We start from the raw sequence: 13824 nt of genomic DNA on the forward strand, positions 1-13824 counted from the left end.
GGAGACGTAAATGTCAAGTTTACTGTACGCCGTTCCCAAGCCTGCCCCCGCTGTCACCTCCCAGGCCAAAAACATGTGATGAATGGCCCAGCGCTCTCATCAATCATCTGTGATTGGCCCTGATCTGTGCTGTGATTGGCTAATTAGCCTCATCTGTAACCATTACAGCACAGAGAGGCAGCTGCAGCAGTAAAAAAAAAAAAAAAAAAAAAAAAAGGGGGATAAGAAAAATAAAGAAGGTGAAAAATGACACCATCAGGGCTGTCCTGTCACCTCACTGCTTCAACACAATGCCAGGAATTAGACAGCTACCGCCACACAGGGGCAACCACAAACCCACACACACACACACCTGAGGACTGCAAGGAGACACTTCCAAAGACCAGAATTTCACTGGCAATTATATTTTGAAAATAAATATGCGAACAAGACAAGAGCAGGGAGGAGGGCTTTTCGGGACTGTGTGTCAGCGGGTCAGCCACATCTCATCTGGCAACAGTTTCTGCTCCGCTACGGCAATGAGAACAGCAATGCCAGCTCCAGTCAGGGGAAAAATAAGAGCCGCTTATTAGATGTCAGAGGGAAATATCTTGTAACTGGGTGGTATCTGCTCGCCAAACGAGTGCCGGACAAAAGGGAGTCACTGCTCTAGTGACTCAGGACTAAAAAAAAAAAAAACACCAAAAAGTAAAAAGGTTAAGAGGCGGGAGGAACATGAAGCATAAGACACACAAGACAGGAGAGGAAACAGACAAAAAGACAGAGAGAAAGTGAGGCAGGATGGAGCCCGAGGGGAGAGAAAGGGCCAAAACCACCACGCTGACTTCTGCTCCGGCTCCCTCCCAGCCAGCCCTCCTCTCTGCACAGGAAATGGCTCTCTGCAGCCAGAAGGGGAGGAGGTGCAGGGGGGCTCCAAACAGCTGTACCCACCATGGGCCAACTCAGGGTGGGGGCACAGGCAGAGAGGAGAGGAAGGAGTATGGAGGAGGGCAGTCCTCGGTAAAGAAGGCAGACTCATACATCTTTATCTGCTCAGATAGAGTCTTTAGTGAGCGATTACTGCGGGTTTCCTTTTCTCTTTGGCATGCTCAGAAATTTGTTCTGTTTCGCCAAATCCCAGAAAACCAAGCTCAAAAAAAAAAACAAAAAAAAAAAAGGTTAGCCAAATAATTCAAACGCCATCACAAACATCACAAAACTGAAAGTCCAAAGCTTAACCCCTTTGAGGAAAATGAGATCAGGAGGATTTAAATCGCTTCGTCTGTCGATTTTATACTCAAGCGTTCAGCTCCCGCCATCTATTCCATAATGCCATAATAATAATAAAGGACTCCATTGAGAGTAGCTGGGCAGCTCCAGGTCTGTCTGCCTGCCTGGGACAGACACCCGATACCCAGCTGAGACGATGCCCAGCCAGCCGCACGCCTTCAGACGTCGTTACAGCAGACACACAGCACGCCCCTCCTGCCACCCGCAATCCATCCACAGCCAATTACAAGCAATTTCCCTGTCCTGGGTGGGGTGAGGAGAGGGGGCGAGAGAGGGAGGAAAAGCAGTTGTCAGCCTAAAGCAGACACACATGGTTCTGTTTACAAATTGCCAGTTGTTTGGCTTTGCCATGGTAACACAGCGCTGACGCTGGCTGGGTGGACATTTCAAAGTGAGACAGCGAGAGGGGGTCGTGGTGACAGTCGCGGCCTTTGATGGTCTGCAGGGCGGGGTGAGCTTTCAGCAGGAGAGATGGTTCATTTATGCAAAGTGTACAAACGTCCCACAAACACACGTCTGTTTCCCTCCTGCCTTCATCTTCTCCCCCTTCCTCCTCCTCCTCCACCTCAGTTCCCCTCAGCGGCTCGGGCTTCTGTTTGGCTATCCGAAATCCGCCTTTCCGAAACTGGAGACGCACAGCGAGGAGGTGCCCGATTCACCAGAGCTGGAATGTCGGCCGTTCCCACAGGAAACCTGGAGCGTCTCAAACCAGGGTGCCCTGGACAGGCGAGTGCACACGCACACACATCCAGCAACACAGGGTTGCACATACAACACATAAGCACACAACTGGTCAGTCAGACTAACATAACAGGATGAAGAACCTGCTGAATGAGATCCAACAACAGGAATTTTACTTACAAGAATGAACCAGTCTTGTTGTTTCACATAAAAGTTGCTAAGTGGGCAGAGCCACAGCCTCTGGAACTTGTTTTTCCTCACATTTTAAATTTAGTTCTTAATGACAACCTCAATATTTCTCAAAATAGCAGCAGTGGTGACTAATGGAGACAACAATTTTTGAAATTGGTCCAGTATTGAGTGCGAACGCTGCAGCTGACTGCTGCAAAATAGGCTCCAATGTACTCCTTCCAGGCAATGTACATCTACCAGAAGTGCTTGTTTTTGCCACTGCCTGTCAGATGGTTAAGTGCCTGACAACATCCCAAGATTTCTCTCTCTGACGGGAGGTGACTTGTTACTTGTTTGTCGACACCTGTGAAATATTCGGTCAGGACATTGAAAAGCTTTCTGTAGTCTGATAAAAGAAACTCTTGCCAGCACTCCTCTGTCAAAATCTCCCTTACATTGGCACCGATGTCTTCTTGCAACAACTTAACTCTCGCGAGTCATTAGAATGAGACTTGTCGAGACACAATAAACAGACTAGATCAAGTGAAAAGTAAAAAAAAATGTTTCATTCCTCTGTAGGGATCCTTTCCATAATGTTGTCAGAACCTTAGAATAACAATCTGAGCCTGTACGGCACTTTCAGTGGACGTACAATGATTTCTATTGGGTCAAATGTGAATGATTTGCATAACAGTGAAATACCCTCTCACGGATTCCTTTTCAAAAACAACAAACTTTTTGTGTTTCCATTTTACTAATCCCATTTCAAGTCAGACTTCCTACCACAGAAGGCAAAAATTATTCAGTGTGGTGAAAAGAGGATGTGACCTATCAGAAGTCTTCCCGTAGCAAGCAGTGACTGATGCTTCACTGACGCCATCGACACCTCCGCGCCGCGCCTTAACAGCGTGAACCGCTGCTTCACTACCACCCTGCTCTGACGCAGCGAGGCCACACTGTGATCTGCAGTTAAACTGAGGTTCCCAACTGTAACCTCCTCACCTCCACTCCCATCTCAAAGAGCGCCCCCCGCCACCTCCGCCACCATCACCTCCTAATAATAACACGGTCCGCAGTGAGGGGTCTGCTGTCAGACATGGCAACCCGTCGAGTCTTTCATCTCAACAGCCACACACACGTGTTCCAACCTTAACCTATCACACACTTTGACACACACATAGGAATGTGCGCTTCCTTACGCACACATGCACGGGGGGAAAAACACACATTCAGAAACACTGAGCGCCGTCTGCTCCTGGACGTGGCGACCCCACTGTTCGTTTCATCTCCCCACTCCTTTCTCTGCTTGCTGCTGGCACCATTACGTTAACACAAACACCATATTTCTGTCATCGTCCCCAGGACGCAGCGTTCCCTTAATATCTCTCTTTCTTCTGCGGGCGTTCGGGGAATGGCAATGGGGGCCTGAAGGGATCTGGGACATGGGTGAGTTGTGGGAAACCAGAGTGCAGTCTGTGGCCTCACAGCATGCGGTCCTCTCTCTCTCCTCCCGCTCCCCGTCTCTTTCTCTATCTCTGTTTCTCTTTTGGCAGAGAATCATAGGAGGCTTCATGCAGATCGCATATTGCGGCCTCAAATGATCTGGGAAAACATGCCCTGTTTAATGCTATGTGCACATCTGAACCCTGTTCAACTCTGAAGCAGTGCACGCACTGTTTATGTCTGTTTCTCGGGGTTCATGTGATGATTATGGTTGTGTGTTTTTTACCTCCACATAGTCTTTGGCGTGGCCCCAGTCCCTCTTGGAGTCCAGGTTGCCAAGGCTGAAGCTCTCCAATTGGCCAAGGTGAATCTTTGCCACAGACCGGCTGATCTTACGCGTCACAAAGTTTGAACCTGAAACACATACATTAAAAATGCTTTGTTGGCATCTTGTGAATTCAATTATAGTTTGCACAGGACATGAATATGACAGGGGGTTAGCTACATCCAACACATACAAACAGATAGACAGAAACAGAGAAAAACAAAGAGCAGATAGATGAAATCAAGGCCTCCCCATTGAAGATGGAGTTTAGAGATCCCTACCAACCTTCTCCATAACAGTCTATCACCACACACACACACAGACAGACATCCAAACCTCTACTGCTGCTCCAAGTCTCCATGAGCCAAAGCAAAAACTCAAGCAAAAAGCCACCCTGAGTCAAATCAATTCGTTACCACCTCACATTACAGCCACTAGATCCTTTTAGATTCCTTCTCTCTCATTTTCCTCCCTAATTCACTGTTTCAGTGTCAAATCTGGGCTGGATGCCAAGATAAATCTCAGAGCGTCGGTCTGCCAACGCAAAAAGAAAAGCAACAGGGAAGTTCCTCAGAAAAATGACAACCAAACAGGACCACCCTGGTTCTGCCGGCGCAGTGTCCAGTCCAGAATCACCACATTGACTGCCGGTTCCTCTGCCAGATGCCGCCCAGCGGTGCTCCTCATTCTGAGGCACACGTGGCGATACTATCTGCGGGAAAACAAATGAGCTCCTAATGACTATTTCTGTGCCACTAGAAGGGTATTTGGGTGCTCTGGCGGGACACTGAGGCCCGGTGTCATGTTCTCTGTTCCTGCCGTGGGTAGAAAGATGCTGCGGATAAATGCATCAGACCTCCAACCCAAACACAGCATTATACTGATGGAAATCAACACTAAATATTAGGGTGTCATGTCTAATAATGCCACCATCTTAGTTGAAACAGCTTATTAGAGTTTGAAGGGTTTAAGTCTGGCTAGGCTCTTCTGTCTTATGTCCAAAAGCCAAAATGGCAGATATGTGGGGATATGTGAAAATATCATTTCAAAGGAAAGCTTGAAGCTCGCATCAAAGAGTTGGCTATTTTTAGCCAACGCAACATCTCGACTGTACATAAATCTCCCACAACCTTGCGTGAACCTCTTCGAGACCTCTTAAGAGCTCCTACATGCTGTTTTTCAAACTCATCATGTCTGAGATGAATGTTGCCTTTTAGCGCTGCGCCCATCTCAGCCATAATACAGCGGCTCTGTCTTGACACTGTATCACTGTTGCTCTGACATGGAGCAGAGCCTCCATTTAGACACAGGAAAATCCCATGAACCCAATCATGCGAATGCACCAAATTTGTAGTAATTATTTCATAGGAAAGCGACAGCCCTGGGCAGGCTGAGCAAAAACAGACCAGAGAAGGTTAGACACGCTTATTTGAGAAAATACAGCATGTTGTGTGTTGGTAGCAGGTCACATGGCTCCCGTGTCAACGCTGCTTTGTCGCCATGTTGAGCTGGACCTTAATACAGTTTAAATGAGGCTCTATGCAGTGTTTCTCTGGATCGCACGAACAAGCACCTCTTCACAGAAAAATCTATGAAGTCCGATCTCGAAATCCACGTATTGTTCAGAATTCTGTGGATTAGGGCATAGCATGTGTCTACAGAGCAGAGATAAATTGCAGATGGAAACCCCCCTCCGATGTCAGACCTGTCCTGACTTTGCATGATCGTCTGATCTAGCCCCAGGGGCCGTTCTCCAACCTGGCAGGTCACCTGTTCTGGCAGGTATCACTGCTCCTGCTAACTGTAGTCAAATATGAAGCAACAACTATTCATCTGCCACTGACTCAGCCAAGACTGTCAGCTTTGCTCTCATCCATATCGCTAGACAGGCTCATCACAGGGACGTCAACATGGACACACAACATTTGCATGTCATATATCTAGTGCTCAAACGATTAAGCAATTAGTCAATGGAGAGAAACTTAATCGGCAAATATTTTAAAGGGGAACTCCACAGATTTTACACATGAGCATCAGTTCACTAGTTATCTGGGACATGACTAACAGTTGTCTAAAGTGAACCTGAAGGAACTTTTGAAATGTCTGTGTGACAAAGGGCACAACATTTTAAAGACATGGGCTTTTCTGAGGAGTGTCTCATGAAAAGATGCTGCTGAATTGCATCATGGGAGGTATGGGGTAAGCCATGTGGGATTAAAAAGTTAGCCTCTGCAGCTTCATCTGTGTCATAGCTGTATGGAAATGCAATACAAAATGCTGGAATGAGTCAAAAAATTGATGGATTATTCTCTCAAATGTCAGTTTTTGCTGCTTTAAACATTGCAAAACTGCTATTTAAAGCCTTCTTTTTTGTTCTGTATGAGTCTGCATTGTGCACACAATTCCCTTTTTGCTCTACACAACTTTTGTTCCCTTTTGTTTTCCATGTGTTTCTCCATTTATTACTCATATGAAATTAAATACTTTGAGGTTTTGTTGGTCTGAGAAGCACACAATTTTAGAATGTCACCCTGGGCTCTGGAAACTAGTGATGGACAATTCCCAATATTGTTTTTTACATTTGTAGATTAAAATATTAATTAACATTTTCATTAGTTGCAGCTCTCCATTTTGTATATAAAGACCCAAAGGGTTGAAGCAATGTAACAAGAGCCTAGATCGGTTACTACAGTAAACTGGAAAACAGGGGTTTAATTTGATCCAACATCCAAGGGAAACTAAAGTTTGCGGGTTAAACACAGGTTGTCAAAACTCTGCAGAGCCGAGTTGGCTCTTAAAAAGGTGGCAGAGGGATACAGTGTAGCACAGTACACCCAATCAGTAATAAAGTCCATTATTTCCCCCTGAGCACACCTGTAGTCTCCTTGTAAAGCTCACACCTCTGTTTGGAGTGGCTCTGCTCCCTGGCTGCTCTAATTGGTGCGGTGTGGACCAGAGCATGGGCCTAATGGAGCGGCCTGCCTGGCTGTGGACAAAGCCTGCTCTGTTACTGGCCCGGGTGTTAATGTGTTTCCTTTACTGGCAGCGGCACCGCAGGACAGCCAGGAGGAGGGGTGGAGGCAGGCGAGGGGAGCCAGGGGGGCTAACAAGAGGTTTCGAGCCCAAACGGGGCAGTGGTGGCCGTTTAACCTTGCCCGCGGCCCGGCGGAAAGTCTAATAAAACCACGGGCCGTGAAAACTGAGCAGACAGCAAAAACCATGCCAGAAACGGACACTCAATCTCTTTCTCCCTCTCTCCCCTCTCCCCTCCCCTCTCTCTCTCTTTCATTCTCACTTAAACGTTTCTTTTCTTTTTTCCATCATCCCTTTTCATTTTTTGGCCAGAGAAGCGACAGGAAGAACGTAACACACGGGCTTCGTTGGCACAGCTGGGTTGAAGTATGGAGAGAAAAAGGAGGAGGAGGGTGAGGGGAAACGTGCAGAGATGTCTCCCTTCCAGAGCCAGGCCATGTGGGCCCAGACAGGATGGGGACGGGAGCTGTCAGCTGGGGGCTCGGGTGTGGGGGAGTCCGGGAGGGGACTGTGGGTTTGAGGGGATTTTGGCTTACTGGTCTTGGTTACTCAACACATTCTGTTGTTAGAAGCATGCTGTTAAAGAAAGGTGACTTATGAAGTCTGTCTTCAAATTGTGTGACGGTCCAGACCTTACACACCCACACCTCAAGATGTCTGACCAATGCTCATTTATATTACTGAGTATTTATGGGCGTTTTCTGATTGAGATTCAACCGCAGTGTGATATTCAAATCACACATTTATTTTGAAGTCATAATGTGTGGTCATGGCTCAGCCGAATGGCGCGTTAGCTCTGGAAAAACTGAAAGCAGAGCAAATTCAAATCCTGAATCATGTCATACATTTATCAATTTGGCCTTTAATGTTACATTTGCACAGGTAGAACATCCACTTCCTTGCTAAGCCAAGTCTCTCTTCCAACTTTAGACCTGCCGTATGTTTTTCATCACGTCAATCTGTTCCAAGGTGATTTGGGGGATGTTACGAAGTTCTCCTTTTTCTTAATAAAAATGTGGAATGACTTGGTAACCCAGATGGCTTTAATGAGCCAAATTCCAAAAATGGGACGGTGCATCATCTACTTTTCTTGAAAAAGTTGAACACAAAGACTCATTCCATGTATTTTACAGATATTTCACAGTGGAGTCATTTCTGTCGTGAGCTTGTCTGAACTAGCCACGTTTCCAAGCTGGTAAAGAAAAAATTGCCAAGACTTAATTTTGATTGCCACAGTTGTAATAGAAACCCTTAGGTTACCTTGACATAGGGTTTACACACCTGTTTTGGAATTCAACCAGAACTGCAAATCCCATAATCCCACTCTGTCTTTGAGCAATGGCCTCAGGGAGTGAAAGGCTTTGTGGTAGATTTGACGTGAAAAATGCAACCCTTAATTTCTATGTCCACTCCCACACGTTTCAGGATTCAGGTCAACCCTGTTTACATCTAAATGAAGGCATCCTCATCTCATGCACTTCTTCTTTTTCAACACTGAGTTTTGGACAATACACCTGACTTGCAGGAATACTGAGTGATTCTGCAGGAGGAATCTTCCCCGAGTCGGGGGTTGGCCAAATTCCACCCAGGCCAAAGACCTGTCAGTGTCTGCCATCACTGTTATTGCACAATTCACATTCTGACTGATCTCTGGAGCCTCGACGAAGGGAGAATATTTGCGTTACATCCAAGAGAGGTCATGTGCTCAGCTCCGCCAACACAGCGTCTATTCACACCTGACAGACTGCTGCCCTCATTCTGGGCTGACTCAACTGACAGGGAGGGGGCAGAGAGAAAGAATGTAATGCGAGGAGGGCTGGGATGGTGCTGGAGGGTTTGCGAAGACAAGACAAAGACCAATAAAGTCACTGTTTTTAAATTGGGTGTGATGCAACAAAATGGACGGACAGCACTGGGTGTGCAAAGGTGTGGGGAAAGAAAGGGAGGGTGTGGAGAAAGAGAGGGGAGTAGATGATACTTGTTTTTCTTGAGCTCCAACTCTGACAGCACCACCTCCACAAAGGGAATGAAAAAGTGTTTCACCCTAGTATCGAAAACAACAACGTAATTGTGTCTGGCAGCATCCCGTATTTCAACTAAATCAAATGTATCGTGTAATCGTAACGCAACATTTCTGGGGTTGGATTGTCCTCCCGCAGGGCTCAGGAGACGTGGCAATGGTTGGGAAAGGCGACGGGGTGCCCTCAACTCATGGTGCAATTAGCGCTGCTCAAAGTGAGCACTCTGTCAACAAGATTCTTTGTTACCATGGTGATCCGGGACAACAAACACAAATTTTAGGGTGGCAATGGATATGATTGAAGGTAGAAACCTCAACAACCACGTGACGTGTTTGAAGCCAAGGTAGGCTGAGGCGGAGGGAAGTACCTTTGTGGTTACGTGACACAAGGTGGTGAAGGCGGGAAGGAAGGAGAGGACTCCATCATCGGCTCTCTTATGAGGCGTCAGACGCTGCTCTTCACCCTGGCCATAGTTCAGCTGGTGTTTAGGCTGGTCTCACTCAGCCCTTTCTTATCAACACCTGACGAAACGAAAGACTGAAAAACAAAAAGTGCCCACTCCATGCCGAGGTGTGTCTTACAAGATACTGCCAAATCCCCTCAACACCCCCTGACCGAGTCATTCCTATCTGAAGATTTCCTTTGAAAACAACCTCTCCAATAAATGGAAAACATATCTTCTTACAAATCTATCATGCGATCTGACCTTTTGGGCTCAACCTCAACGAAAGCAGAAAGATGAAGCCGAGGCATGTAGAGGCTCAGTGGCTGTATGTGTGAGTGTTTGAGGGGGCTGCATTGACTTTGGCAGTGCTATTCTAACTTCCCCAATGCTAACTGGTCTTCTCTCCTAACATAACAGTATATTATTCTATACTGCCAAGCGTGAACCACAGAGCTCTCAGGGTGGAGAGATGGATGGGACTTCCCCAAATAAACCAGGGGATTAGCCTACAACTGGAGCTGGTCAGTAGTAGCAACAGTGGATACACACACAAAACATATTACTGACTTACAGCAGAGCCTTAGATCAACAGACTGTTAATAACTAGAAATTAAACTTGAATTTTGTCTTTAATGGTCGAAATTTCATTTTGGGGTTCTTTGAGGTGCTGTATGTTTGTTGAATAAGATGACCAAATAAATACGTGAGCTGGTTATTTGCACAGGTTTCACTGCTGATCACTCTTGCCAAGAGACTGTGGGGTACTGTACTGTCTCATATGTCACAGCAATATGGAGTCTATTTAGCAGATCTGCTAAAGCTAATCCCCCTCTTCAGAGTCAGTGTGAGGGCTGTTTGTTATGGCTAACAACTAAGCTAACCAGAAAGGAGCTAGCCGCGATGTGAACCGGCCGGCAGATGCGAGCTTCTGTTTGCTTTGCTTCACACTGGATTTCCACCGGGATACCATTCCTGCCCGACTGTCCGATCCCGACCTTTTGCTACAGAACAATGCAGATCGGATGTTTATTGGTGGAGCGGTCAGGTGTTTACGAGAACTGTAAGAGAAACCAGAAGCACATTCCTGCTGGGATTAAATCACCCTGGGCGTTGTGAGAGACAGAGCTCCTTGTTCAATCTTACAAAGGGACAATAAGACTGAGGGGAAAATGGTGTTGCTTCACTTTTCCCTCTCCAGCCATTCCCAGCAGCCACTAGACCATCCTATGTGACACACCACAACACGCCACACTACGCCATGGAGATGATTGGCCGCTGGCAGGCCACTTAAGCAGACACCATTAGAGCAAGACTCAGTGAGTTTGTTATTAAAAGGAAAAACTCCCTCATGAAGGCAAATATCTGTTTGTTTCTCAAATACAGACACTCAGCAACTGGCACCCTTTGACAATGACATCACAGCTTTTCCTGTGTGGGAGCAGGGGGTAATGGTGACGTGTGAGCCACTGAAACTGCCATCATGGACATCCTCCCTCATTCGTAACTAAGTATCCAGAGGTACAAATGGCATGTGAGGACAGAGTTCAAAAATACTGAGCAGAGATGTTCAGGGTGTGACTGAGAACAGAGGAGTGCTGAAAATTCCTCTGATGACGTTTCACTGGCTTCTTTCTCATCATTCATTCCTTGTGTCATTGTTTGGTGAAATCACTCAGGAAGCACAGGAGGTCACCATTCCAAAATTGAATTTATGAAATTCTATATTAAATAATATCATTATTATTATTTTATATATATCGGTGATTGTTGAACTAATTTACTAAAACTAACAAACAAGTATATGATATGGAAAAATAATGTTTAATGTAAAAGAAACTGATGCTGGAGCATCTACATCTATTTACTAAAATACACATGTTGTATTTTGAACAAACAAAATGATGCAAAGTGTAACTCACTTTATTTTCTTAGTTTGTGACTAAAAGACACGATCAATTGTTTTTCTGAGCTGTTGAACTGGATTCACTTTACCACAGTTCACCATGTCAGTCACCTGTTGAGCAATCCCACAATGCAGCAGAAAACTTCGAAGAAGATATCACAGCTCAAAAATGAAGAAATTTTAGTATCCTTGGCAGTTTTAGTATGCTTTGTTTTGAACTTTTCCTGGTGTGAAGGTAAAATGCACAATGTTCAACAGCTCAATTTAACTTTTGATTTTACCACCAAGAATAATGTCAAGTATGTGAAAACATCTATAAACTCAATGCTGAATCAGTTTTCTCTCTCTACACTAACACATATCAGTACAGTAGTTATGGACGTCACACTGCGTAATTTACAGTACAACCTTACGCTTGAACGTAAGGTTGAATGAAAAAATGTGCCACGGGGGACTGTGCATCTCAAAGCGCCAACTCCTCCCCGCTAAGGCCCTCCTGTGGTTGACGGAGTGCATGGCCAAACGCCCCCTCAGCGCAGCAGCGGCAGGGTCACAACGAGCCCCGGGGGCCTGGGTAAACACTGGCCAATCCAGCCAACACAAGCGCCACACTGGGTTGTGCAAGGCAGCCGTGGGACATCTGGCCACATCACAGCGCAGCGTTCCTGCTTTATGAGCAACAACAGCCGTAACTCTGAGAATAGAAGTGGCAGGAGTAAACCCAATGGCCTGCCCGAGAAATGCTGACTGTGGAGAAAAGAGCAGTAAGACATGGAATGAGGCAAGAGAGTGGAATAAAAAGGAAAGGAGTGTGTGTGGCAAGAATGGAAAGATAGAAGCAGAGTCAGAGAGGCAGATGAGAAAGAGCTGACCAAAGACCAAAAGGCTAAGGACACGTTATCAAGCGGGCAGCGAGCTTTGCCCATATAAGGTTGCGTGTACATGTGGAAAAGGACACAGCATCTCTGAATTCAGTTTCACAGCCACTCAATCAGCCCGTCCGTTTATCTACGGGGCTGCAACTGTGATTATTTTATTTATTTAAACTTTCCAGAGCTCAGAGCCCAAGTTGAAATCTTCAAAAGGTTTTTTTTTTGGTCTGACCAGCTGTCGAAAACCCAAAGATATTCAATTTACAAAGTCAGCAAAACTTCAAATGTATGAGGCAGGAAACACAATGTTTGGCATTGTTGCTTGATGAACGACCCAACCGGTTAACCAATCATTAGAATTATTTTAGATTCATTTTCTGTCAAGTGACAAATTGTTTCAGCACTTCTTATCTCGATCCCTCCTCCTGTCATCCAGGTCGACTATGTCAACTCATTCTCCATGACAAGACCTCTATTCTTCACTAAAGATAGCAAAGTCGCTGCCACACCATCTTTACTGAGGTGGCTGTAAACTACACCAGTTCCCACACCTATCTATCTGTAGTAACCCATTAGAGTTTACTGGCTGACCCCTAACCCCTGGTTGGGGTCGTGGCTGGGGCCTTCATTAGGGGATAAATCATAAACACCTGAGCGGCTGACCTGGGTGCAGCGCTGGGCTGCAGTCATGTGGTATTAATTTTGGGTCGCGGTGGCGTGTAAATCGGGTTAAACCAGCGCCTGCGACCCTCGGGGCTCAGAGCACATATTAAAAATGTGACCACAACCCACTCACTATGTGTCAGAATGTGTGTGAGTACGTGTCAAGTAGTTATGAGAAACCTTGCTCCACCAGTGCATGAATATGACTTTATATAGAGCATGTAATTGAATACTTTTACACAATCCAACAATGGTTTACCTTCTGTTTCACTGCTTTATTGTGGGTTCAGCCTGTCGCTCAGGCTAAGTGATGTCAAGGTATTTTCACAATGTAATTTGAACTTTTTTTTAAAGAAAAACCTGCTGTATGATAATCATTCCTAATTGGCAGACCAGTTAATCAAAAGATCATCTGATAAAAAAAAAAAAAAAAAACAGTTTTAGGAATTATTTATCTTTAATATTATATGACATGTATCATGAGATCATTTTTGCCAGCAAATTCAAGCGTTTCAAAAAAAATCTAATGTCTATGCATTTATAAAATTTGTGGATTATATATTGGATTAAAAAGAAAATCTAAACTTTGAATATTCTTTTATAACTACTGACCTATTAGAGGAATTTTGAAAAAAAAAAAAAAAAAAAAAAAAAAACTTATTTCTTCATTTAATTTTATTTGGTAGTTTATGTGTAAGTGGAATTTTAAAGTAATGTGACTCCCTTCCAACTCCAGCCTGCTCATTAAAAACAAAGGACAGAATGTAGAAAACCTTTGTGTTTACTTCAGTAAACTGTGGTGCTGATTGGCTTTATAATTTGGTGTGAGCACTGGATTGAATTAATGTCCAACAAATAAGTTACAAACTAGTCGTACTCAGACTCTCAGGATGGAAAAGTTTTTCTACTATTTATTGTTTACAATTATGCTTATTGGCACCTGTTTGCGCCTTTTTCCCTGCATTTAGCATCAATGGTGTTTGTATTATTAATTTAGC

The 13824-nt window shown here is 45.1% G+C and overlaps 1 protein-coding gene across 1 annotated transcript in view; it reads right to left on the reverse strand.

The window, feature by feature from the left end:
- The window catches only part of gmds (GDP-mannose 4,6-dehydratase), a 160743-nt gene that overhangs the window by 91807 nt on the left and 55112 nt on the right, over window positions 1-13824 (reverse strand). The window contains exon 7 of the mRNA XM_076723453.1: window positions 3851-3978. Within this exon, the coding sequence (XP_076579568.1) occupies window positions 3851-3978 (128 nt within the window). The remainder of the gene's footprint in view (window positions 1-3850; window positions 3979-13824) is intronic.

Source organism: Chaetodon auriga, chromosome 3, assembly GCF_051107435.1.
Source record: "Chaetodon auriga isolate fChaAug3 chromosome 3, fChaAug3.hap1, whole genome shotgun sequence".
NCBI lineage: Eukaryota > Metazoa > Chordata > Actinopteri > Chaetodontiformes > Chaetodontidae > Chaetodon > Chaetodon auriga.